General features: G+C 44.2%; 1 protein-coding gene across 2 annotated transcripts; it reads left to right on the top strand.

The window, feature by feature from the left end:
* Positions 1,949-26,479, top strand: NLRP9 (NLR family pyrin domain containing 9). Of its 2 annotated transcripts, XM_005692932.2 has the most exons (11): positions 1,949-2,228; positions 4,402-5,965; positions 11,246-11,407; positions 12,075-12,081; positions 16,139-16,161; positions 16,942-17,079; positions 18,463-18,633; positions 21,078-21,248; positions 23,660-23,830; positions 24,602-24,772; positions 26,143-26,275. In XM_005692932.2, exons 1-11 carry the CDS (start codon positions 1,949-1,951, stop codon positions 26,273-26,275), a joined length of 2,991 nt encoding a protein of 996 aa, XP_005692989.2. The 2 variants fall into 2 exon arrangements, with proteins under 2 accessions (XP_005692989.2, XP_005692988.2); XM_005692931.2 differs by lacking the exons at positions 12,075-12,081; positions 16,139-16,161 and having other exon boundaries at positions 16,912-17,079; positions 26,143-26,479.

Genomic DNA, 27,001 nt, shown 5'->3' with positions numbered 1-27,001 from the left:
AACTAAGATCCCACATGCTGAGGGGTGTGGCTGAAAATTCAACAAGTAATAGATAAATTAAAAAATTTAAGATTGTAAGTCTCATGTGAAGAGTTCTTATCACAAAAGAAAAAGACGTTTGCTAATTCTAATTTCTGCCCTTTCCAGCTAGAGCTAGTTTACTCGGGAATATTAATTGATTTCCTAATATGTGAATGCTTCATCTAGGTGCTGCTCTGAAAGTTGAGAGGACACACACCATAGGCTCCCTTGGGAAGCACACAGCATCTGAGAAGGTAGACACTCAGAGGATGAGCGGAAGGTTCCCGACCCCAGTCTCCACACTTTGCATCAGTGGTACTGAGAGAAGGCTGTTCAATTCAGCCCAGTGATGAGATCGTAGAAAGAGAGCTGTGAACAGCTTCATGGGAGTGAATATCCAGGAGCCAGCAACTCCCGAAGCAAGATCATTCACACCTGAGGTGAGAAAACAAGCCCGGTTTTCCATCACCTTCTGAGACTCATCAATCAAGAGCCTCGCCAGCCGATGGGAAGAGAGAGATTTTGTGACCAATCAGGAGCAGGCACAGCCGTTACATCTCAAGCTGCTCCCTGATGGGTGCCAGTCAGGAGGACCAGGGACCAGACTGGGTGAGGAGGCCTTATCGCTGATCTTTCTTTTCCTTCATTTTCCACTCTCAGAGCTTACTGTAGGTCGGGGGGTGCTTAAAGGACCAGAGAGAGGGGTACCAGAAATGGCCAGGTCTCCTCCGCTTTGTTTTGGCAAGTGTGTGCTAAAGTGAAAAGCATTTAAATTCACAGAGAGGTTGTGTATCCAGCACATTCCCTCTTTAAATCTCCATGTTTCTCGACTTTTTTTTTTTTTTGCTGGTCAACCAGTCCATTCTGAAGGAGATCAGCCCTGGGATTTCTTTGGAAGGAATGATGCTAAAGCTGAAACTCCAGTACTTTGGCCACCTCATGCGAAGAGTTGACTCATTGGAAAAGACTCTGATGCTGGGAGGGATTGGGGGCAGGAAGAGAAGGGGACGACCGAGGATGAGATGGCTGGATGGCATCACTGACTCGATGGACGTGAATCTGAGTGAACTCAGGGAGTTGGTGATGGACGGGGAGGCCTGGCGTGCTGCAATTCATGGGGTCGCAAAGAGTCGGACACGACTGAGCAACTGAACTGAACTGAACTGAACCTGTTCCCCACCCCCACCCCCCAGGTAGTTCTGATTTTTATTTTAACAACACATCTTGAGGCTGACCCTTGCCTGCATGAAACAAACAATTCTAACAAAGCAACAGACTTCCATTTGTATTCTTATTTCTATTTTTAATTTGAGGATAATTACTTTACAATGTTGTGTTGGCTTCTGCCATACAACAATCCTCTCTCCCACAGACTGCAGCACACTAGGCTTCCCTGTCCTTCGCTATCTCCCGGAGTTTGCTCTAATTCATGTCCATTAAGTCGGTGATGCCATCCAACCATCTCATCCTCAGTCACCCCGTTTTCCTCCTGCCCTTGATCTTTCCCAGCGTCAAGGTCTTTTACAATGAGTTGGCTATTTGAGTCAGGTGGCCAAAGTATTGGAGCTTCAGCATCAGTCCTTCAGTGAACACTCAGGGTTGATTTCCTTTAGGACTGACGGGTTTGGTCTCCTTGCAGTCCAGGGAATTTGGTTTAGTATCAGCCACGTTTTCAGTTGCTAGCACTGAATTCACATATGTGATTTTGGAATGTGGAGAAAGGATGGGGGTACCTCCCCCCGTCAAGTGAAGCTGGGAAGATAGATTTTAAACAAGAAATGCATGATATGATATCCACATCTGTTGAGATTTAACTTCGTCATGACACCCTTCTTCCCAGGTATCATATCACCTATTGCTTCTTTTTGAGAATTTCCCCCTCCCCACCACCGGTTGGAGAAGTCCAGCTCCGCAATCCCGTGACAAGATGGCCGATTCTTTTTTTTCTGACTTTGGCTTGTTGTGGTACCTGGAGGAGCTCAAAAAGGAAGAGTTCTGGAAATTTAAGGAGCTCCTCAAGCAAGAACCTCTGAAATTCAAACTCAAGCCCATCCCGTGGACTGAACTAAAGAAGGCTTCACGAGAAAATGTGTCAAAGCTGTTGAGCAAGCATTACCCAGGAAAACTGGCCTGGGACGTGACCCTGAGTCTGTTTCTTCAGATCAGTCGGGATGATCTCTGGAGGAAGGCTCGGAATGAGATCCGACGTAAGTGTCCTAGAAGGAATGGGGGGCAGGGACCCACGGGGGTGGCTGGTTTACTGGGAGCTTTTAATGAAGTTCACATTGTTACTGAGTTAGCGGCCACGCCTCCATCTGTTGAGAATGTGTTAGGGGTCAGTAGGACTCTTGGAAATAGTAGAATTGCAAGCCAGCTCTGGTCACTCATGGGCCAGAGTGGATGCATAATGTCCTCAGACCATTCATCTAAGTGTCTTCTCCTCATTTTTCTGTTCCAAGTTGAGTCAATGCTAGTTTAAAAGATCCCCTGGAGAAGGAAATAGTAATCCACTCCAGTATTCTTGCCTGGAGAATCCCATGGACAGAGGAGCCTGGTGGGCTATAGTTCATGGAGTTGCAGAGAGTCGGACACGACTGAGCGACTGAGCACCTGGGGCTTAGTGTCTGTGTCACCAGGACTGCTGAGATGGAATTCCACGATACTTCTGACCCACTTTTTAAAAAAAATAATTTAAAAAAAATTTATTCTTTTAAATTGAAGGATAATTGCTTGACAGTAGTGTTGGTTTCTGCCATACATCAACATGCATCAGCCATAGGTATATACACGTGTCCCCTTCTTCTTGAGCCTCCCTACCACCTCCCACCGCATCCCACCCCTCTAGGTTGTTACACAGACCCAGTTTGAGTTCCCTGCGTCACACAGCAAATTCCCACTGGCTATCTGTTTTACACCTGGTAGTGTATGTTTTCATACTACTCTCTTCATTTGTTCCACCCTCTCCACCCTTCTTTTGATTAATTTTTTTTTTATTGGAGTAGAATTGACTTGTGGAGTTATGTTATTGTCTGCTGCACAGCAAAGTGACTCAGTTACATATGGACATGTGTCCACTCTTTTTAAGGTTCTTTTCCCATAGAGGTCACGTCTTTTTCACCAGGCTTGCACAAGAAACTAGGCAGAATCCTAAGATGAGGAAATAGCAGATGCCCCCGCTCCCACAGGAAGCACTTTTCATGTGTAACGTCATTCCATTTTTACTACGACTCTGAGGTTTGCAAATGAGAAAAATGCAGACCTAACAGTGTCCCCGCGTGTTAGATGACGTTTCTAAAAGGGACACATCTGATTCAGGACCAGTTATTTTTGACTCACTGAAGGGCTTTACATCCTCCTCTGGGAGAGTATGCAATTTTTTTTTTTTCCCTCAGAGAATAAGATCAGTTGAGTTGTAAATCCTGGCAAACAAAGTGACAAAATACCAGACAAAATCACCCATTATTTTTTTTCTCTTTATATATATATATATATATATATATATATATATATATATACACACACACACATATATTTAGCTTTGAGTGAGTGTTTGATCTTAAATTGGAGTTCATGAACATGGAAACTCTTCCAATATTTCTTTATATTTTATTTTTCTGCTCTCAAGGTTCTCTTTTATCTGTTTTCATGGTTTATTATGATTTCTTAAAAGGAATTATTGCTAATTTATGTTATAATGTTGTGTTTCAGATGTATAGCCAAGTGATATATAATTTATATTATACATTAAATATATTAGTAATAATTTGTCATTGTTTAGTCACCAAATTGTGTCCGATTCTTTGCAACCCCGTAGACTGTAGCCCTTCAGGCTCCTCTGAACATGGGATTTCCCAGCCAAGAAAAACTGGAGTAGGTTGCCATTTCTTTCTCCAGGGGACCTTTCTGACATATAATTTATATATTATGTATTATAATGCACAATATACATAAATATATGGTACATAAATTAATGAGAGGTGAGACGAGAGGAGTGTCAAGGAGGCTCAAGAGGGAGGGGATATATGTATACATATAACTAATTCACATTGTTGTACATCAGAAAATAATACAATATTATAAAGTAATTACCCTCTAATTTAAAAAATCCTATAAGCCATAGTAGAAAAGAATATTAAAAAAGAATGAATATATAAGTATAACCAAATTAGTTTGCTGTACAATAGGAATTAACAACATTGTACATCAACTATACTTCAGTAAAAATAAATAAGAAAAAAAGCCCTTAAGTTTATGAGCCTGGTCCCCCATGGGCATACGTCAGTCTTTGCATGTGTGAGTAAATCCACAGGGTTTGTTCTCAGTACCAAATATGGGGTGTATTTTTTTTAATTGTCTTCTCTTCTGTCCCTGTTAATTCAGAGACGGTAAACCCATATAGAAGCCACATGAAGCAGAAATTCCAAGTCCTATGGGAGAAGGAGGCCTGCCTTCTGGTTCCTGAAGATTTCTACAGAGAGACCACAAAGAGCGAGTACGGATTCCTGAATGCTGTCTACCTTGCCGCCCTCCAGCCTGGAGAGCCCTCTCCCACTGTGATCTTGCACGGTCCTGAAGGGATTGGAAAAACAACCCTTCTGAGAAAAGTGATGCTGGAGTGGGCCAAGGGAAACCTATGGAGGGACAGGTTCTCATTTGTCTTCCTCCTCACGGGCCGTGAAATGAATGGTGTGACGGACATGAGCCTGGTGGAGCTGCTCTCCAGGGACTGGCCTGAGTCTTCAGAGCCCATTGAAGACATCTTTTCCCAACCAGAGAGAATTCTCTTTATCTTGGATGGCGTGGAGGAACTGAAGTTTGACTTGGATTGCAACACTGACCTCTGTGAAGACTGGGAGGAGCCCCACTCCATGCAGGTTGTCCTGAGGAGCCTGCTACAGAAACAGATGCTCCCAGAATGCTCTCTGCTCCTCGCACTCAGCAAGACGGGGATGAGAAAAAACCACTCCTTGTTGAAGCACATTAAATGCATCTTTCTCTTGGGGTTCTCTGAGCACCAAAGGAAGCTGTATTTCTCCCATTACTTCCAGGAGAATGATGCATCCTCGAGAGCCTTCAGTTTTGTGAGGGAGAAGAGGTCACTCTTCGTCTTGTGCCAGAGCCCCTTTCTCTGTTGGCTGGTCTGTACCAGCTTGAAGTGTCAGCTGGATAAAGGAGAAGACCTGGAGCTAGACTCTGAAACCATCACTGGTTTGTATGTGTCTTTCTTCACGAAAGTATTCAAATCAGGAAGTGAGACTTGTCCACTGAAGCAGAGAAGAGCTTGTCTGAAAAGCCTGTGTACCTTGGCTGCCGAGGGTATGTGGACTCGAACGTTCCTGTTTTGCCCCGAGGACCTCAGGAGGAACGGGGTGTCCGAATCGGACACCTTGATGTGGTTAGATATGAAACTTCTTCACAGGAGTGGTGACTGCCTTGCCTTCATCCATACCTGTATCCAAGAATTTTGTGCCGCCATGTTCTACATGTTCAAACGACCCAAAGACCCACCTCACTCGGTCATTGGAAATGTGACCCAGCTCATCACCAGGGCCGTGAGCGAACACTACTCCCGCTTGTCCTGGACAGCGGTATTCCTGTTTGTGTTCTCAACTGAAAGGATGACCAACAGGCTGGAGACATCCTTTGGTTTTCCACTGTCCAAAGAGATAAAGCAGGAAATTACACAAAGTCTTGACACTTTAAGTCAGTATGACCCCAATAATGTCATGGTGAGTTTCCAGGCTTTGTTCAATTGTTTGTTTGAGACCCAGGACCCAGAATTTGTAGCCCAAGTGGTGAATTTCTTCAAAGACATTGACATTTATATTGGAACCAAAGAGGAACTGATAATATGTGCAGCCTGTCTGAGACATTGCCATAGTCTCCAGAAATTTCACCTGTGTATGGAACATGTCTTCCCAGATGAGTCTGGATGCATCTCAAAGTAAGTCCATGTATTAAATCCCTCTCTCCTATGTGCCATATTTTTGCCAGTCCCAGATGAGCTTCCCTGGTAGCTCAGATGGTAAAGAATCCACCCGGGTAGTGCAGGAGACCCGGGTTCAATCCCTGGGTGGGAAAATCCCCTGGAGAAGGGAATGGCAACCAACTGCAGTATTCTTGCCTGGGAAATTCCATGGACAGAGGAGTCTGGCAGGCTACAGTCCATGGGGTTGCAAAGAGTCAGACACAACTGAGTAACTAACAGACTCACTTTTTACTTTCTTTCCAGCCCCCAATGGGTATTTCATAAAACATTGTACTTCTGTACTTAAAAACATGACTTTTGTGGTCAAAGAGACATTGGTTAGAGTCCTTGCACTGCTGTTTGCTAGTGTTGTGACTGTGAACTGTGAGTCTTCAGTTTTCCCATCTGTATAAACAGGGGTCAGCATCTTACTTCATAGGGCCAATGTCAGGTTGAAAGCTAAGCAGTTTTTATTGTTGCCAGAACAATGTTTTCCCCGTCCCTTCCCCCCATAGCATTTTAGCATATCCTGATAATTCCACTGGGAAGGCACACTTAGAAGATTGTGCCTGATTTCCTCCAGGTTTTGCCAATGTGTCTTTTCTCTTTGCTGATTTTATTTTTTAAAAATTTATTTATTTATTTTAATTGGAGGCTAATTACTTTACAATATTGTAGTGCTTTTTGCCATACATTGACATGAATCAGCCATGGATTTGCGTGTGTTCCCCATCCTGAACCCCCCTCCTACCTCCCTCCCCATCCATCCCTCAGGGTCATCCCAGTGCACCAGCGCTGAGCACCCTGTCTCATGCATCGAACCTGGACTGGCAATCTATTTCACATATGATAATATACATGTTTCAGTGCTATTCTGTCATCACCTCACCCTCGCCTTCTCCCACAGAGTCCAAAAGTCTGTTCTTTACATCTGTGTCTCTTTTGCTGTCTTGCATATAGGGTCATCATTACCATCTTTCTAAATTCCTTATATATGTGTTAATACACTGTATTGGTGTTTTTCTTTCTGACTTACTTCACTCTGTATAATAGGCTCCAGTTTCATCCACCTAATTAGAACCGATTCAAATACATTCTTTTTAATAGCTGAGTAATATTCCATTGTGTATATGTACCATAGCTTTCTTGTCCATTCATCTGCTGATGGACATCTAGGTTGCTTCCATGTCCTGGCTCTTGTAAACAGCACTGCAATGAACATTGGGGTACACGTGTCTCTTTCAATTCTGGTTTCCTTGGTGTATATGCCCAGCAGTGGGATTGCTGGGTCATATGGGAGTTCTATTTCCAGTTTTTTAAAGGAATCTCCACACTGTTCTCCATAGTGGCTGTACTAGTTTGTATTCCCACCAATAGTGTAAGAGGGCTTCCTTTTCTCTGCACCCTCTCCAGCATCTATTGTTTGTAGACTTTTTGATAGCAGCCATTCTGACCAGCATGAGATGGTACATCATTGTGGTTTTGATTTGCATTTCTCTGATAATGAGTGATGTTAAGCATCTTTTCATGTGTGTGTTAGCCATCTGTATGTCTTCTTTGGAGAACTGTCTGTTTAGTTCTTTGGCCCATTTTTTGATTGGGTCATTTATTTTTCTGGAATTGAGCTGCAGGAGCTGCTTGTATATTTTTGAGATTAATTCTTTGTCAGCTGCTTCATTTGCTGTTATTTTCTCCCATTCTGAAGGCTGTCTGTTCACCTTGCTTATAGTGTCCTTCGTTGTGCAAATGCTTTTAAGTTTAATTAGGTCCCGTTTGTTTATTTTTGCTTTTATTGCCATTACTTTAGGAGGTGAATCATAGATTTACGTCAGAGAGCATTTTGCCTATGTTTTCCTATAGGAATTTTATAGTTTCTGGTCTTACATTTAGATCTTTAATCCATTTTGAGTTTATTTTTGTGTATGGTGTTAGAAAGCGTTCTAGTATCATTCTTTTACAGTGGTTGACCAGTTTTCCCAGCACCACTTGTTAAAGAGATTGTATCTCTGGGCTTTCTATTTTGTTCCATTGATTTATATTTCTGTCTTTGTGCCAGTACCATACTGTCTTGATGACTGTAGCTTTGTAGTAGAGCCTGAAGTCAGGCAGGTTGGTTGCTCCAGTTCCATTCTTCTTTCTCAAGATTGTTTTGGCTATTCGAGGTTTTTTATATTTCCATACAAATTTTGAAATTATTTGTTCTAGTTCTGTGAAAAATACTGTTGGTAGCTTGATAGGGATTGCATTGAATCTATAGATTGCTTTGGGTAGTATACTCCCTTTCACTATATTGATTCTTCTGGCCCAAGAACATGGTATATTTCTCCATCTATTTGTATCATCTTTGATTTCTTGTATCAGTGTTTTATGGTTTTCTATATATAGGTCTTTTGTTTCTTTAGGTAGATATATTCCTAAGTATTTTATTCTTTTCATTGCAATGGTGAAAGGAATTGTTTCCTTAATTTCTCTTTCTGTTTACTCATTGTTAGTGTATAGGAATGCAAGGAATTTCTGTGTATTAATTTTATGCCCTGCAACTTTACTATATTCATTGATTAGCTCTAGTAATTTTCTGGTGGTGTCCTTAGGGTTTTCAATGTAGAGGATCATGTCATCTGAAAACAGTGAGAGTTTTACTCCTTCTTTTCCAATCTGGATTCCTTTTATTTCTTTTTCTTCTTTGATTGCTGTGGCTAAAACTTCCAAAACTATGTTGAATAGTAGTGGTGAGAGTGGGCACCCTTGTCTTGTTCCTGACTTTAGGGGAAATGCTTTCAGTTTTTCACCATTGAGGATAATGTTTGCTGTGGGCTTATCATATATGGCTTTTATTATGTTGAGGTATGCTCCTTCTATGCCTGCTTTCTGGAGGGTTTGTATCATAAATGGATGTTGAATTTTGTCAAAGGCTTTCTCTGCATCTATTGAGATAGTCATATGGTTTTTCTCTTTCAATTTGTTAATGTAGTGTATCACATTGTTTGATTTGTGAATATTGAAGAATCCTTGCATCCCTGGGCTAATTTTAACTTGCATTCTTTCATTAGGCTCAGGCTCCCAGCTCACACTTTAGGTGTCAAACACATACCCTCTTTCATTGTCATTAAAAAAAAAATTAATGTATAATTGAGGGACTTCCCTAGTGGTCTGGTGGTTAAGACTCCATGCTTCCATTGCAGAGGACATGGGTTTGATCCCTGACTGGGGAACTAAGATCCCATGTGCTGTGTGGCACGGCCAAAAAAATGTATAATTGACATGCAATATTATATTGGATTCAGGTGTGCAGCATAATTTTCAATATTTGTGTATACTGTGAAATGGTCACCACAGAAAGTGTAGTTAATATCTTTCACCATACATGAAAAGTGAAAGTGTTAGTTGCTCAGTTTTGTCTAGTTCTTTGCAATCCCATGGACTGCAGCATGCCAGGGGATTTTCCAAGCCAAAATACTGGGGTGGGTTGCCATTCCCTTCTCCGGGGGAACTTCCTGACCCATGGATTGAACCCAGGTCTCCTGCCTTGCAGACAGATTCTTTACCATCTGAGGACCAGTTAACATCTGTCATCATACACAGTTACAGGTTATTTTGCCCATAAAGAGGACTTTTGTATCTACCCTAATGTTTGTAGCAGCCTTATTAAGGTATGGAAAGAACTTAGGTGTCCATCAACAGATGAATGAATAAAGAAGATGTGATATATATACATATGTATCAGATCAGTCACTCAGTCGTGTCCGACACTTTGCGACCCCATGAATCGCAGCACGCCAGGCCACCCTGTCCGTCACCAACTCCCGGAGTTCACTCAGACTCGCGACCATCGAGTCAGTGATGCCATCCAGAATACTGGCACATATATATAGAATCTAGAAAGATAGTACCAAAGAATTTATTTGCAAGACAGCAATGGAGAAACAGACAATATAAGGGACAGACTTATGGACACGGGGCTGGGGAGGAGAGGGTGAGATGTATGGAGAGAGTTACATGGAAACTTATATTACCATATGTAAAATAGATAGCCAATTTGTGAATTTGCTGTAGGTCTCAGGGAACTCAAATAGGGTCTCTATACCAACCTAGAGGGGTGAGATGGGGAGGGAAATGGGACGGAGGTTCAAGAGTGAGGGGACCTATGGCTGATTCATGTTGAGGTTTGACAGAAAACAACCAAATTCTGTAATGCAATTATCTTTTACTTAAAAATAAATTTAAAAAGATGTGATATAGATAGATAGAATATTACTCCGCCATAAAAATCGATATCTTGCCAATTATGATGGCATGGATGGATCTGTAGGATATTATGCTTGGTGAAATAAATCAGAGAAGATAAGTACTATACAATTTCACTTATATGTGGAATCAAAAAGATAAATGAACAAACATATATAGTAGTGTATATGTGTCAATCCCAAATTCCTTATTTATCTCTCCCCCTATCTTTCCCCTTTGGTAGGAGTAAGTTTGTTTTTGAAGTCTGTTTCTGTTTTGTAAATAAGTTCATTTGTATTATTTTAGATTCCTCATACAAGCAATATCCCATGATATTTGCCTTCCTCTTGCCTGACTTACTTCGCTTACTTTGGTAATCTCCATGTCTGTCCATGTTGCTGCAAATAGCATTATTTCATTCTTTTTTAATGGCTGAGTAATAGTCCATTGTGTGTACCTGTGTGTATGTATATACACAACATCTTTATCCATTCATCTGTTGATGGACATTTTTGTTGCTTCCATGTCTTGGCTATTGTAAGCAGTGCTGCAGTGAGCATAGGAGTGCGTGTATCCTTTTGAATATATCTGGTTTCCTCCAGATATGTGCCCAGGAGTGAAATTGCTGGATTGTATGGCAACTCTATTTTTGGCTTTATCAAAAAATTCATTTGTTTGTTTTTGGCTTTGCTGAGTCCTTGTTTGCTGCCTGCAGGATTCCTCCGTTGTAGTAAGCAGGGGCTCCTCTCTAGTTGCAGTGTGCGGGCTTCTCATTGCGGGGGCTTCTCTTGTTGCAGAGCACCGGCTCTAGAGCACGTGAGCTCAGTAGCTCAGACTTGGTAGTCATGGCACACGGGCTTAGTTGCCCCAAGGCACGTGATCTTCCCAGATCTGGGATCAAACTTGTGTCTCTTGCACTGGCAGGTGGATTCTTTACCACTGAGCCATCAGGGATGGAAGCCCTATTTTTAGCAGTTTAAGGAGTGAGTTGAGTGGAGCCACGGGAGAATCATGGTATTTGTCTTCCCACAGCACCATCGAGAAACTTACCCTCTGGCGGGATGTGTGCTCAGCATTCACTGCTAGTGAGGACTTCGAGATGCTAAATCTGGAGAACTGTCAGTTCGATGAGGCCTCTCTAGCTGTTCTGTGCAGGACGCTGTCTCAACCCGTCTGTAAACTCCGCAAGTTCGTGTAAGTCCGATTTTCACCTGTTCTTTAAGTCAATAGCACGGTGTCGTTTTTTCCCACTCTGGTTCCTTTGAAAACCTGAGCTACAATCCCGTGGGTCAAAAGCAAATTCTGAGCGCTTTCCTTGATTTAAGATGTTTCACTGAGTGAGACACAAACTGAGCAAACAGGGAGACTTGAAGATGGAATGTGCTCGAGAAGCTTGGTTGCCAGGTCACAGAGCCTGGGGGAGAAAGGACAAATTTTCCTTTTGCCTGCCGTGGGTGGTCCCTAGAACCAGACCTTCCGTGGCATCAGCTCACTTGTGTGCACACGATTAGCTGAAAAATCTCGTTGTTCTTGCTCTTTAGTCTCTCAGTCGTGTCTGACTCTTTGAGAGCCCATGGACTGTAGCCTGCCAGGCTCCTCTGTCCATGGGATTCTCCAGGCAAGAATATTGGAGTGGGTTGCTGTGCCCTCCTTCAGGGGATCTTCCCGACCCAGGGATTGAACCTGCGTCTCCTGCATTGGCAGGCAGGTTCTTTACCACTGAGCCACCTGGGAAGTCCAGAGAAATCTTATTTTGTTTCAGAAGCAGAATTGGCAGTTTGGGGAACTTGGTGTTACCTCTGGGTGACACAACTGTGTGTTTTGGTCTAGCAATGTGTTTGCACTGAGGTCCCCATTTCAGTTTCTCTGTCACAGATGTTTTAACTGTGACATAAAACTTGCTTGGGGAGCCCAAGAGCAGATAGTCCTGGTAGTTGGTGATGTTTGCTTGGATGCCGATGGATTGAGAATAGATGTTTCCCAGGAAATGGTGGAGGAAGGTGCTGAGGACAAGTGATAAAAGAGCCTTAAGTTCATAAAAGAGAGAAATAATAAGAATAGCATGGAATGGGTAGTGTGTATAGAACAGTTCTTAGGCCCTGAGCTGGTTGCTTTATATGCACCATCTTCTCTGTCTTGTAATCCTTATAGCAATTTCATCATGACCTTTTTACAAAACAAATACCAGAAGCATAGTGAAGATCACAGTAATTCTCTGATGCTTTTCTTTCTATGGTGGAAAGACTGCTTTTTATGACAGCTAAGAAGTCAAGGAGAGGAGATGTTTCTCTAATGGAGAGACTGCCTTTAAGCACAGAAATGTACTTTTTTCCATGTAATTTTTAAAATTTAACTTTTATATTATATTGAACTGTAGTTGATTCACAATGTTGTATTAGTTTCAGGTGCACAGCAAAGTTAAATATATATATACACACACACACATAGACACATACATGCAAACATGCAAACACATACATGTGTCTTGGCTTCCCAGGTGGTGCTAGTGGTAAAGGACCTGTGTGCCAGTGCAGGAGACGTAAGAGACTCAGGTTCAACCCCTGGGTCGGGAAGATCCCTTGAGGAGGGCATGGCACCCCACTCCAGTATTCTTGCCTGGGGAATCCCATGGACAGAGGAGCCTGGCAGGCTACAGTCCATGGGGCCACAAGGAATTGGACAGGAGTGAAGCAGCTTAGTGCACAGGCACACATACATATGTCCACTCTTTTTCAGACTCTTCTCCCATACAGATCATCACAGAGCACTGAGTCGAGTTCCCTGTGCTACACAGTGGGTCCTTGTCGGTTATCTGTTTTATAAGCAGGAGTGTGTATGTGTTAATCTCAAACTCCTAATCTATTCCTCCCCCCGACCTTTCCCCTTTGGTAACCATAAGTTTGTTTTTGAAGTCTGTGAGCCTGTTTCTGTTTTGTTAATAAGTCTCTTTGTATCATTTTTTTTTGTAAGATTCCGCATATGAGTGATGTCCCATGGTATTTGTCTTTCTCTGTCTCACTTCACTTAGTGTGATCATCTCTAGGTCCATCCATGTTGCTGCAAAGGCATGATTTCATTCTTTTTATGGCTGAGTAATATTCCACTGTATATATGGACCATGTCTTCTTTATCCATTCAACTGTCGATGGACATTTATGTTGCTTTCATGTCTTGGCTATTGTGAATACTGCTGCTATGAACATTGGGGTACGTGTGCCTTTTCAAATTATGGTTTTCTGTGGATACATACCCAGGAGTGGAATTGCTGGATCATATGGTAGCTCTGTTTTTAGGTTAAAACCTAAAATCTCCATTCTGTTCGCCTTTGCTCAGTTCAGTTGCTCAGTCGTGTCTGACTCTTTGAGACCCCCTGAATCGCAGCACACCAGGCCTCCCTGTCCATCACTAACTCCCGGAGTTCACTCAAACTCACGTCCATCGAGTCGGTGATGCCATCCAGCCATTTCATCCTCTGTCGTCCCCTTCTCCTCCTGCCCCTAATCCCTCCCAGCATCAGAGTCTTTTCCAATGAGTGAACTCTTCGCATGAGGTGGCCGAGAACTCCCTTCTCTCCCCAGCCTCTCCAGCATTGATTATTTGCAGATTTTTTGATGATGGCCTTTTTTGATACTTTGAGTAACTTGGTTTGCCCTAGGCCATCCTGTTGTCTTCAACTCTGCAAGCTTATCACTTTCAAGCTAAATTTTAACTCCTCCTTCAGCTTAAGTGTCGCTTGCCATATACCAAAACTTGTGAGCCTAGGAACCCACCACAGCTGGGGGTGGTCTTGAGACACAGTGTTTCTCTGACTAATTCACCATGAAGAGAGAAAAGATCTCTCTCTTGTTTACCCTGATGTCTCCAGCAGCCAGCAAAATACAGAGTTTTCCAGGCACTCTTTAAACTGAGGTCGAGTGAATGTATGGATCCTTGCATTCTGGAAGTGGCTTTATTCACTTCACAGAAGGAAACGGACTCATAAATGAATTGCTCTAGATCCTGCATGGATAGTAAAAGATGGACCTCGTCGCAGTGTTGTTGTTGCTTTATTTCTTCTGGAAGCTCTGTCAAAAATAAAGTAGAGGACTGACTTGCTCATACATCAGTTCAGTTGTTGTTGTTCAGTCACAAAGTCGTGTCCAACTCTTTGAGACCCCATGGGCTGCAGCACGCCAGGTTCCCCTGTCTTTCACATCTCCTGGAGTTGGCTCAAACTCATGTCCATTGAGTCGATGATGCCATCCAACCATCTCATCCTCTGTCGTCCCCTTTTCCTCCTGCCTTCCATCTTTCCCCGCCTCAAGATATTTTCCAGCGAGTCGGCTCTTCATATCAGGTGGCCAAAGTATTGGAGCTTCAGCATCAGTCCTTCCAATGAGTATTCAGGGTTGATTTCCTTTAGGACTGACTGGTTTGATCTCCTTGGACTCTCAAGAGTCTTCACCAGTCTATACAGTTTATTGAAAAATGAGGACTAGTGGTCTTATAATTGAGAGATTGGTTGTTGATTTTAAACGGGGCAGATGACTCTGTAAAGGAGGAGACCAGGTATCTGAAACCACCTGAGTGAAGATGTGAATGAAAATGTGCGTGTCCTTCCAAGGACCCTGGGGTTCCAAACTGAGGAGACATTCCTCTTAACAGTGTGCACAGAAATGAATCATCATCATACCTAGAGGTTTGGTTTTTTTTTTTTTAAGAATTTTTTATTTTGTATTGGGGTAGAGCTGATTAACCAGAGAAGGCAATGGCACCCCACTCTAGTACTCTTGCCTGGAAAATCCAATGGACGGAGGAGCCTGGTGGGCTGCAGTCCATGGGGTCTCTAAGAGTTGGACACGACTGAGCGATTTCACTTTCACTTTTCACTTTCATGCATTGGAGAAGGAAATGGCAACCCACTCCAGTGTGCTTGCCTGGAGAATCCCAGGGATGAGGGAGCCTGGTGCGCTGCCGTCTATGGGGTCGCACAGAGTTGGACACAACTGAAGCAACTTAGCAGCAGCAGCAGCAGAGCCGATTAACAATGTTGAGGTAGTTTTAGGTGAACAGCAAAGGGCCTCAGCTATACAGATACAGGTACCCATTCTCCCCCAAGTCCCCTCCCCTCCAGGCTCCCACGTAACACTGAGCAGAGTCCCCTGTGCTCTACAGGAGGTCCTTGTTGGTTATCCATTTTAAATATAGCAGTGTGTACCTGTCCATCCCAAAGTCCCGAACTATCCCTTCCCCTCTGGCAACCATAAGTCCATTCTCTTAAGTCTGTGGCTCTCTTTCTATTTTGTAAGCAAGTTCATTTGAATCATTTCTTTCTAGATTTCACATATAAGGCATGTCATACAGTATTTCTCATTCTCTGTCTGACTTACTCACTCATTATGACATTCCCTGGGTCCATCCATGTTGCTGCAAATGGTATTATTTCATTTCTTTTTAAAAATTTATTATTATTATTATTTTTACTTTACAATATTGTATTGGTTTTCCACACATCAACATGAATCCACCATGTGTGTACACATGTTCCCAATCCCGAACCCCCTTCCCACCTCCCCCCCACCCTGCCCCCCACACCATCCCTCCGGGTCAATGGCTGAGTAATATTCTATTGTATATATGGAATGTAACACATCTTCTTTATCCATTCCTCTATGGGAATGGTAATTTCTGAACCATCATGATCTACTTGTTTCATGATGAACCTCCACCATTAAGTTAATTTACCCAACCTTCAGAATATCCAGGGGAAAAGCAAATATTTGAATCCAGTTTTCTCAACCTCAGGAGCCTGGGTCTCCAACCAGGGCATATACCATCTCCTTTTAATTTGTTTTATTTTTTTAAAGAAAAGTTAAAAAAATTGTTGCCTTAAAAAAAAAAACCCTTTAAAAATTTTAGACTGAAATGATCCTTTCCTTGGGGAAGACAGTCTTGTTTGGACATAGGAGGTATTGCCAGATATAGGAGTGCAAGGAGGCACAAACCTGGTGCCAAGAATTTAACATGGGCTCAGTCTGGTTTCCTTATAATATCTGTGGTGGAATGCAGAAGCGGAGGGACTAGGCAGAAACAGGAGACCTCTAAGCACTTGGTGTCCAAAGATCCCAGAGAGAATTCATAGGCGGGAATAACCAGAAGAGGGCTTCCCAGATGGCGTGACTGGTAAAGAACCCAACTGCCAGTGCAGGAGACATAAGAGACACGGGTTCAATTCTGGGGACAGGAAGGTCATGGCAACCCACTCCAGTATTTTTGCCTGGAGAATTTCATGGACAGAGGAGCCTGGTGGGCTACAGTCCATGGAGTCACAAAGAGTCAGACACACTGAAGTGACTTAACACACACACATATACAACCAGAAGAGCCAAATTATTGGAAAAAATTCTGAAGCTGGGAAAGATTGAAGACAAAAGGAGAAGAGGGTGGCAGAGGATGAGATGGTTAGATAGCATCACCTACCCTATGGACATGAATTTGAGCAAACTCTGGGAGACAGTAAAGGACAGGGGAACCTGGCGTGCTGCATTCCATGGGGTTGCAAAGGGTTGGACATGACTTAGTGACTGAACAATAACAAACCAGATATTAAAAAATATATAAATTAGGAGCCTAAGCATGAAAAGTCGGAAGAATTGTGTAAGAGTGATCTTGCTTTGGACCTCATTGCATGAGTTACCGTATCTCTTCCTCTTTTGTAGGTGTAACTTTGCATCGAATCTGGCAAATAGCTTAGAATTATTTAAGGCCATTCTTCATAACCCTCATTTGAAGCACCTGAACCTCTATGGCAGCAGCCTCTCCCATATGGATGCCAAGCAGCTGTGTGAGGCACTGAAACACCCAATGTGCAACATAGAAGAACTCATGTGAGTCTCGGGGTTGTCCTCCATGATGTAGATTTTTCCCTGTGTGAACTCAGCAGATTGAACACGCCTATCTCCTTTCCTGCCATGGTCTCTCACGTTTCACCACGTCTGTCTCAGTATCAGCAGACCTCCTACTAAGATGAGGAAGGATGGGTTCTCAAGGGCAAGGCTTCCTCTCAGAAGGTCTGTCCCATCTTTTCTTTTGTGCTCACTTGAATGACCTCACAGATGCCTTATCTGATCTCCTTGACTCTCCTCTCAACCAATCCTACCAAAGCCATAACTCCAGTTTCTTTTCCCTTAAAGAAACTTAAAATGAGAGAGACTTATATGAGACTTAAATAGAAACTTAAAATGAGAAAGGTTATGGATGATCACAAATGTCATCTTGGAATCTGGCAGATAACAGAGGATAGAGCGAAAGTAATTTCCCCCAAATCACTGCTGCTGCTGCTGCTGCTAAGTCGCTTCAGTCGTGTCCGACTCTGTGCGACCCCATAGACAGCAGCCCACCAGGCTCCTCTGTCTCTGGGATTCTCTAGGCAAGAATACTGGAGTGGGTCAAATCATTGCTTTCTCCTGAAAATTATCTGGGATGCCTTTAGTCTCGTTGGGGGATTTCTAAACAGACTCAGTCTTTTTTTCAGCAGGAAGAACAAAGAGAAGTAGCAGAAATAGCAATAAACAAAAGCAATTTGTTAAACCCACCAAGAAGACATACTCTTCTCTCCACCAGTAATATGCCTGACAGATCACATGCACATGGTTAATTTCACCTATCAAGATTCATCAGAAGGGAGAGGAAGGGTCCATGCATGAGTTGTTTGAACACACAGGCTTGCTTTGTTGTTGTTGTTCAGGCTAACTCATGTCCGACTCTTTGCAACCCCATGAACTGCAGCACACCAAGCTTCCCTGTCCTTCACTATCTCCCAGAGTTTACTCAAACTCATGTCCATTGAGTCGGTGATGCCATCCAACCATCTCATCCTCTGTCGCCCCCTTCTCCTCCTGCCTTCCATCTTTCCCAGCATCAGGGTCTTTTCCAATGAGTCTGCTCTTAGCATCAGGTGGCCAAAGTATTGGAGCTTCAGCATCAGTCCTTCCAATAAATATTCAGGATTGATTTCCTTTAGGACTGACTGGTTTGATCTTGCTGTCCAAGGGACTCTCCGGAGTCTTCTCCAGAACCACATTTGAAAGCATTTCTAATTTGAGTGGAAAGCAACAGAGACTCATGCGGAGAATAGCATAATTACCTCTGCTTTTGAAAGAGTCTGGAGTCGGCAGGTGCTGGATTGGAGGCCCTGAGGTGGTCCAGGGCCCGTTGCGCAGACACCCTGTAAGCATCCCGCCGCCCCCCACCACCCGTCTCTCCCGCAGGCTGGGGAAGTGTGACATCACGGGTGAAGCCTGTGAAGACATCGCCTCTGTTATCATCCACAACAAGAAGCTGAAGCTTCTCTCCATGTGCGAGAACGCCCTGAAGGACGATGGGGTGCAGGTGCTGTGTGAGGCCCTGAAGAACCCAGACTGTGCCCTGGAGGCGCTGCTGTGAGTCGGTGTCGGGGAGGGGAGCCCGGGGGGACGGCCGCGGACCGCCCCCACACCACGCATGGTCCAGCAAAGCGGGCTTGCCCTACAGAGGAGGCCGGGGGGATAGCCGCGGACCGCCCCCACGCCACCCAAGGTCCAGCAAAGCGGGCTTGCCTCGCAGGGGTGCCTGAGGTTGAATTGATGAATTCTAGAGACACAAGACGAGCCCTTAGCATCCAGCTTGGTGCCCTGGTTATCATAAAGACTGTTGGTGCTTCTGTAGGTATACTGGGTGCTTGGTGGCGGGAGGGGGGGGGGGGGATTCATCTGATTACTTGCAGGTGTGGGGCTTCACACGTCCTTGGTTATCACTGGACCCCTCCCCCACCCCCAGTGTCCCCACCTCTTTCTTGCCTGAAGTTCCTATAAACCAAACTGATTCTCTGTCGGTGGCAATAGAAAGGGTTGTCTATTTACCCAGGGGGGCCACAGGAGAAACTTAGTGTTAATTTCAAAAGAATACCTTAAAGTGGGGGAAGGGAGCAAGCAAGCCCGAGTGTATGGAAGTGAATAGGTAGTCTAGAAACAAAGCTTTTGTGTGTGTGCATGTCCACAGGTGTGTATATAGACATAAGTATTACATGCACACCCAAAGTGGCATTTACAATAGAAGAAGGCTAGAATATTATTACTGAGATGATTTTTTTAATTATAAAAAAGTCAATACTAAAGTTCCAGGAACATTAAACATTAAAACCAAACTATTAAAAAAAATAAGAGAAAACTCTGAACTATAACGATTTAGACCAAGAAATATTTAGAGGCACAAAAGAAATTACATATTGGAGGATGAAAGGACTTGGCTATTAAATCTTGCCTGATATTATTCAGTAAATAAAATTAAAGCATATTCAATAGTTGGTAATTTAAGTGGGATATATTTATCTAAGAGTTCTTTAAAATACATCATTTAACTTTTTTTCTGTTTTTAAACTTGAATCTTTATTCCTTAAAAATGAAAGACTACTGAAGATGCAAGAAAGTCACAAGTAACTTCAAAAGAAAAAATGTTCAATCTATTTCTATACTTTTTATTTTGAACTAGTTTTAGGCTTGGAACAAAGTTGGAAAAATAGCACAAAAATTCTCTTATAACCCTTACCCCATTCCTCTAATGTTCAACCTTTTTTTTCTTCAAATAGTTAATATTTTTAGTATTTAAATGTTTAATACCATTTTAAACAAATGTGCAGATTTAAAAAATATATTCCACTAGGTCAGAATTCTGCAAAATGGGCAAATTTATAGTATAATAGAAAGCATTAAGTTTTTTGTAAAGTCAATTGGCTAATAAATTTTAAAAAATATGAAAAGTCTATTTATAACAAACCTTAGAACTTAAAATTTTTGATGCAAGGTATTAATTCAGTATAACATAAAATGGCAGAAAGTGGAGATATGTAGGGAAGGCAAAATTGCAGTCACGGAAAATTTGGAGATTATATTAAGTGACTGTTAAAGTCTTACGTTTTCTTTTTTTAACATTTTATTTTGAACTGGATTATTGTTGATTAGCAATGTTCTGATAGTTTCAGGTGGACAGCAAAGGGACTCAGCCATATGTATACATGTATCCATTCTCCCCCCAAACGCCCCTCCCGTCCAGGCTGCCATAGAGTTCCCCGTGCGCTACAGCAGGTCCTTGCTGGTTCTCCATTGTAAATACAGCAGTGTGTACATGTTTGTCCGGAACTCCCTGATCATCCCTTCCCACCTGACTATAGTTCATTCTCTAAGTCTGTGAGTCTCTTTCTGTTTTGTACCTAAGTTCATTTGTATCATTTCTTTTTAGATTCCCCTTGCTACACATTAAAAAAATTTTTTTAATTTAGTTTTGGTCACTCTGGGTCTTCACGGCTGCGCACAGACTTTCTCTAGTGACGATGAGCAGTGGATTCTCTAGTTGTGAGCACAGGCTCAGAAGTTGTGGCTCACAGGCTTCATTGCTCTGGGGCATGTGGGATCTTCCCAGACCAGGGATCGAACCTCTGTCTCCTTCATTGGCAGGTGGATTCCTATCCACTGTACCCTCAGGGAAGTCACCTCTGCTCCACATTTTAATCCTCTTATTTTTCTAAATGACCACAGGGTACAAGAAAGTTTTTCCATGTAGTTTCATGAAAAGATTACCCTATGGAGCTTATGTGGGCCTCCCAGGTGGCGCAGTGGTGAAGAATCCGCTTGCCAATGCAGGAGATTCGGTTTCCATCCCTGGGTCAGGAAGATCCCCCTGGAGGAGGAAATGCCAACCCACTCCAGTATTCTTGCCTGGGAAACCCCATGGACAGAAGAACCTGAAGGGCTAGAGTCCATGGAGGTTGCAAAGAGTAGGACGTGACTGAGCGACTGAGCGAGAACACAGGACTTGTGTAGGCTGACGGATGATGTGTGTGTCTTTGCAGATTGTCGCACTGTTGCTTCACCTCTGCAGCCTGTGACCACCTCTCCCAGGTCCTTCTGGGCAACAGATCCCTGACTTTTCTCGACCTGGGCTCAAACGTCCTGAAAGATGAGGGAGTGACAACTTTGTGTGAATCACTGAGGCACCCAAGCTGCAACCTACAGGAGTTATGGTACGCCTGGCTGGGGTTTGTTTGAATGTCAGTGTTTGGCTTGGTTTTTGGCTCTTGGCAGCCCAGGAAAGGAACAGGAAGAGAGGAAAAGCATGGAGTCTTCTGAAAAAGAAAAGAAAGCAAGGCTCAGTGGTTACCCCACCTGCTGCTTTTGGGGCTTCCTGGCAGATGCGTGTTTTTTTTTTTTTTTTTCACTCTACCTCTTCAAGTTGACTTTTTTTTTATTGGAGGATAATTGCTTTACACTATTGTGGTGGTCTCTGCCATACCTCAGTGTGAATCAGTCATAATTACATGTATAATCTCCTTGCTCTTTAGCCTCCTCCCCTCATCCCACCCCCCTTGGTCATCACAGAGCGCCAGGCTGAGCTCCCTGGGCTATACAGCAGCTTCCCACTAGCTATCTGGTTTATACACGTGGTTCTTGCTCAGTTGCTCAGTCGTGTCCAGCTCTTTGCAACCCCATGGACTGTAGCCCGCCAGGCTCCTCTGTCCATGGGGCTTCTCCAGACAAGAATACTGGAGTGGGTTGCCATTGCCTCCTCCAGGGGCTCTTCCCGACCCAGCGATGGAACCCAGGTCTTCCGCAGTGCAGGCGGATTCTTTCCCGTCTGAGCCACCAGGGAGGCCGGTTCTATACGTGGCAGTGTGTATGAGTCTGCGCTTCTTTGTCAGTTTGCGCTACCGTCGTCTCCTTCCCCACTGTGCCCACCAGGCCGTTCTCTCCGTCTCCATTTCTTCTCTGGAAATAGGCTCATCAGTGCTGTTTTTCCTAGATTCCAAAAATGTGCATATATTATTCGATACTTGTTTTTCTCTTTCTGACTTACTTTACTCTGTATATCAGGCTCTAGGTTGTGGCTGAGTAATATTCCATTGTATATATGCACCACAACTTCTTTATCCACTCATCTGCTTTTTTAAAAAATTTTTATTATAGTATATTTGCTTTACAAATATACTGTGTTAATTCCTATTGTAAGCAAAATGAGTCAGCTATGTGTGTGCATATATCCCGTCTTAGATTTCCTTCCCACTCAGGTCGCCATGGAGAAGGCCATGGCACCCCACTCCAGTACTCTTGCCTGGAAAATCCCATGGACGGAGGAGCCTGGTCAGGGGCAGTCCATGGGGTCACGAAGAGTCGGACATGGCTGAGCGACTTCACTTTCACTTTTCACTTTCATGCATTGGAGAAGGAAATGGCAACCCACTCCAGTGTTCTTGCCTGGAGAATCCCAGGGACAGGGGAGCCTGGTGGGCTGCCGTCTGTGGCGTCGCACAGAGTCGGACACGGCTGAAGCGACTTGGCAGCAGCAGCAGCAGGTCACCACAGAGCACTGATGATCCCTGTGCTGCAGAGTAGGTCTTTGTTAGTTATCTCTTTTACATATGGTAGTGGGTACATGTCAACAGTTGCACTCTGGGAGATAATGAAGGACAGGGAAGCTTGGTGTGCTGCAGCCCACGGGGACGCAAAGAATCAGACACAACTTTGCAACTAAACAAGAACAACAGCATGTTAGCTATTGACGTTTTGGCTGAGATGGTTTTTTCCTGGGGAGGCCGACTGTCCACTGCACTGCGGGCTGGTGGTAGCAGCCTGTCCCTGTGTGGCAAGCCAAACAATGACCCCAGGCACTGCCCAGTGTCGCCTGGGGGCAGGAAGCAAAAATCATTCCTGCTTGAGAACATAGACATACATATACACCCTCTATACGTATTCCAGATATGTACATAGCAGACATATATGTGTGTATAAATGTGTCTATACATGTGTCCTCATGCTTGCATACACAGATACACGTTCATCAGGCTTACACACATGTGTATGTACATATGTATGTTCTGTATACGCACTTGCATACTGTGTGAGTGGGGCACCATACTGTGAGGAGCCATGAGCTTGGAGACAGGAGATACACAGGAGATACCAAATTATGTGAGATATTCAGTGAAGTCCTTCCCAAAACACGCTGTGTATGCAGAGACTTGAAGGAAGTAGGGGGGTAACTCAGCATATACTTGGATAAAGAGCATTAGAACCAGCAGGAACAGAGGTCCCTGAGGGGAGAGATTGGGCAGGAAGGAGAGTGCAGGGAGCCCAGGGTTGGGCAGAGGGTGGCAAGGGGAGGAACTGCATTGTGTCATCTCTATCATCGCTTCTGTCATCGTCCCCATCATCTCGGTCATTATCATTACAATCTCCATCCTCTTTCTCATCTGTCACCATCATCATCGTCGTCTCCTCTATCATCTCATCGTCGTCTCTGGTATCATCTCCGTCACCATCGGCAGCATCTCAGGAACGCTTGAGTATTTCTTCCTTTACAGGAATAAGTGAACATAAGTGAAGCCATTACAGGTTGGCCCTCAGGATCAGATCCACTTGTATTTTTCTTTTCCTCCAGGTTGATGAATTGCTACTTCACTTCTGTTTGCTGTGTGGACATCGCTACTGTTCTTATCCACAGTGAAAAACTGACAACCCTGAAACTAGGGAACAATAAGATATACGACGCTGGTGCCAAACAGTTATGCAAAGCTCTGAAGCACCCTAAGTGTAAATTAGAGCACCTCGGGTGAGTGTCCATGGATGGTGGGAAAGCTTACCTCTTTCAAGAAGAAAAGCTGGAGAGTGAAAGGGACGAACGGGATGCAAGTTTAAAAACAGGTGCAGTGAAGCAATCTGTTAAGCAAAATGCCAGCCATGAACCCAGGGTTTGCTCCAGCTTGCCACGGGCTGACATGTGGGACTTGGTGGTTTTGTTTTTTATATATAGTTTTATCTGTTTATTTGGCTGCTCTGGGTCTTCATTGCTGTGCACGGGCACTCTCTGACTGCAGCCAGTGGGGGCGAGCGGGTCCCACTCTCTAGCTGCGGTGCGCGGGCTTCTCTTTGCAGTGGCTTGTCTCGTGGAGCACAGGCTGCGGGGCACACAGGCTTCAGAAGTTGCGGATTCCGGGCTTGATAGCACAGGCTCAGTAGTTGTGGCTCACAGACTTGGTTGCTCCGTGGCATGTGGGATCTTCCTGGACCAGGGATTGAACCCGTGTCTCCTGCTTTGGCAGGCGTATTCTTCACCACTGAGCTACCAGGGAAGCCCTGGGCCTGGGTGGGGAAGTGAGCTGTCCTGTGCATTGAGGGAGGTTTAGCTGTAACTCTGACCTTCCTCTACCCACGGGAGGCTAGCAGGACTCCTCAAACGTGTCAGATGTCTGCAGACACACTGTGTGCCCCAGTTGAGACCCACTTGTCCAGATTGCAACGTCTCTTCTCAGAGGCGTGGCCTTGGCACCTCGAGGTGGTGTCTATGCCAGCCCACCTTATGCTGGTGTGTCCCCCTGTGCAGGCTGGAGGCCTGCGAGCTCAGCCCTGCCTCTTGTGAGGACCTAGCCTCGGCTCTCACCACCTGCAAATCGCTGTCTTGTGTGAACCTGGAATGGATCACCCTGGACTATGATGGGGCGGCGGTGCTGTGTGAAGCCTTGGTCAGTCTGGAGTGCAGCCTGCAAGTGCTTGGGTGAGTGGATGCTGTTCCCTCAGTGGTGAGTGACCCCCGAGGGAGGGGGGACTACCGTAGGTTTGTGCAGTCTTGGCACCATTGACATTTGGGCTGGAGACTTCTTTGCAGGGGGTGGCTATCCTGTGCATCGCAGGATGTTGGTCAAGCATCTCTGGTCTCAACCCACTCGTTCCGTTCCCTGGGGCACCGCCTTTGAGAGATGATGACCAGAAATGCAAACTTTAGGCACTCCCACGGTGGTCTGGTGATTAGGCTTCTGCGCTTTCGTTGCCGTGGCCCAGCTTCAATCCCTGGTCGGGGAACTGAGATCCTGTAAGCCACATGCCCCCCACCACCAAGAAAAAAAAAAAACCTTCAAAATTGCTGAGACAAGATTTTAATTGTTCTCACCACCAAAAGAGAGAGATTGTGTGATCTGGTAGAGATGTTAGCTAACGTTCTGATGGTAATCACTTTGCAGTATATAAACATATCAAACCAATGTGTTTCAACCTTAACCTTATACAATGTTGCATGTCAGGTATATCTCAATAAAATTTTAATTAACTTTTAAAAAGAATGCCCATCGTATCTATCCCTGAAAAAAATTTTTTAAAAGGTTCCTGATGTTGTCAAATGTCCCCTGACAAGCAGAATCACCCCAGGCAAGAATGACTCCTTTACTAAAAACACCATCTCCTACTTAATTTGCCTGAAAAAGTGCAACCGCAGCTCAGAGCCAGGAGGGTTTCCATCAAGGACAGAGCAGGGTCTTGACACAGAAGTACATTTCTTGAAGAGAAAGAGTCAATATTGTTTGGAACATTATGGTTTTTTTTTTTAACTTTGTATTTTGTATTGGGGTACAGCCGATTAACAAATGTGATAGTTTCAGGTGAACAGTGAAGGGACTCAGCCATACATATATGCGTACCCATTCACCCCCAAACTCCCCTCCCATCCAGACTGCCACATAACACTGAGCAGGGTTCCCTGCGCTCTACAGTAGGTCCTTGTTGGTTCTCCATTTCAAATGTAGCAGTGTGTACATATCCATCCCAAACTCCCAAACTGTCCCTTCCCTCCATCCTTCCCCTCTGGCAACCATAAATTTGAGAAACATTATGTTTGCATTTAGAGTGTGTGTAGCTGACTTCCATAGAATGAACATTTGCGCACCTTCCGTGTGCCAAGACCCTGATGACCTGCAGGGGAGGGGCAAATGGCTCACCCCTCTCTTGCTCACTTTCCTAGTCTCTAGGAAGGATTTTATGCATCCTTTGCACAACTCTCCCAGGAAAGAGTGAAGGGGAACTAGCCATTGGGGTGTAGCGAGGGCAGAAATCATGTATCGAGTCAACACAGCTTCTCTTTTTGTATTTTCCCAGCCTGAACAAATCTTCATATGATGAGGAGATTAAGATGATGCTGACGCAGGTGGAAGAGATGAACCCCAACCTCATCATTTCACACCATCTCTGGACTCACGATGAGGGCAGACTCAGGGGTGTACTTGTCTGACAAGGGCACGTCCTGAAGTAATCTTCTCACAAAGGTGTCCCCCTCTGTCACCTTGGCATCTCCCCTCCTGATGCACCCTGTCCTGTAAATGGTTCATCAGGGCCAGTTGATGATTTTGGAGCTCTTCCTTCACAGTATTCTAGTGATGTGATTGTGGGGTTGACTGCGCCTAAATCCTCTACCTCCCATTAAAGTTCCTATCCTGTCTTGCAATGTGTAGAAGAAAAGAAATACATGTAAGCACTTGGGAAAGCATGACTTTATTTTCTTACCAGATTTCTCTGGATGTAGGACTTGGGGTTGAAGGAACCATGATCGTCTGACATAGAACTGCTGCTAGGATGTGTCTCTAGATTTTAGAATTTATTCCCTACATCTAACATCCCACTCATACACACCTTTCACTTTGAGTTTGTCCAAATTTAGTGTTTTTGTTTTTATTTATTTTAACTGGAGGATAATTACTTGACAGTCCATGGGGTCGCGAAGAGTCAGACATGACTGAGCAACTTCCCTTTCACTTTTCACTTTCATGCATTGGAGAAGGAAATGGCAACCCACTCCAGTGTTCTCGCCTGGAGAATCCCAGGGACGGGGGAGCCTGGTGGGCTGCCGTCTATGGGGTCACACAGAGTCGGACACGACTGAAGTGACTTAGCAGCAGCATTGTGATGGTTTCCACCATACATCAGTTTGAATTGGCCACAGGTATATATGTGTCCCTCT

The sequence above is a fragment of the Capra hircus genome, chromosome 18 (assembly GCF_001704415.2).
Source record: "Capra hircus breed San Clemente chromosome 18, ASM170441v1, whole genome shotgun sequence".
In the NCBI taxonomy this organism is placed as follows: Eukaryota; Metazoa; Chordata; class Mammalia; order Artiodactyla; family Bovidae; genus Capra; species Capra hircus.
The sequence above is the reverse complement of the archived record's forward strand: the minus strand, read 5'-3'. Positions and strand labels throughout refer to the sequence as shown.

What these genes read in the sequence shown, in the direction of transcription:
- NLRP9 (XM_005692931.2), top strand. Translation starts at nt 1,949, where the DNA reads ATGGCCGATTCTTTTTTTTCTGACTTTGGCTTGTTGTGGTACCTGGAG. An exon ending in TGCAACCTACAGGAGTTATG is followed by an intron (nt 21,249 to 23,659) that starts GTACGCCTGGCT and finishes CTTTTCCTCCAG; the next exon opens with GTTGATGAATTGCTACTTCA. An exon ending in TGCAGCCTGCAAGTGCTTGG is followed by an intron (nt 24,773 to 26,142) that starts GTGAGTGGATGC and finishes GTATTTTCCCAG; the next exon opens with CCTGAACAAATCTTCATATG.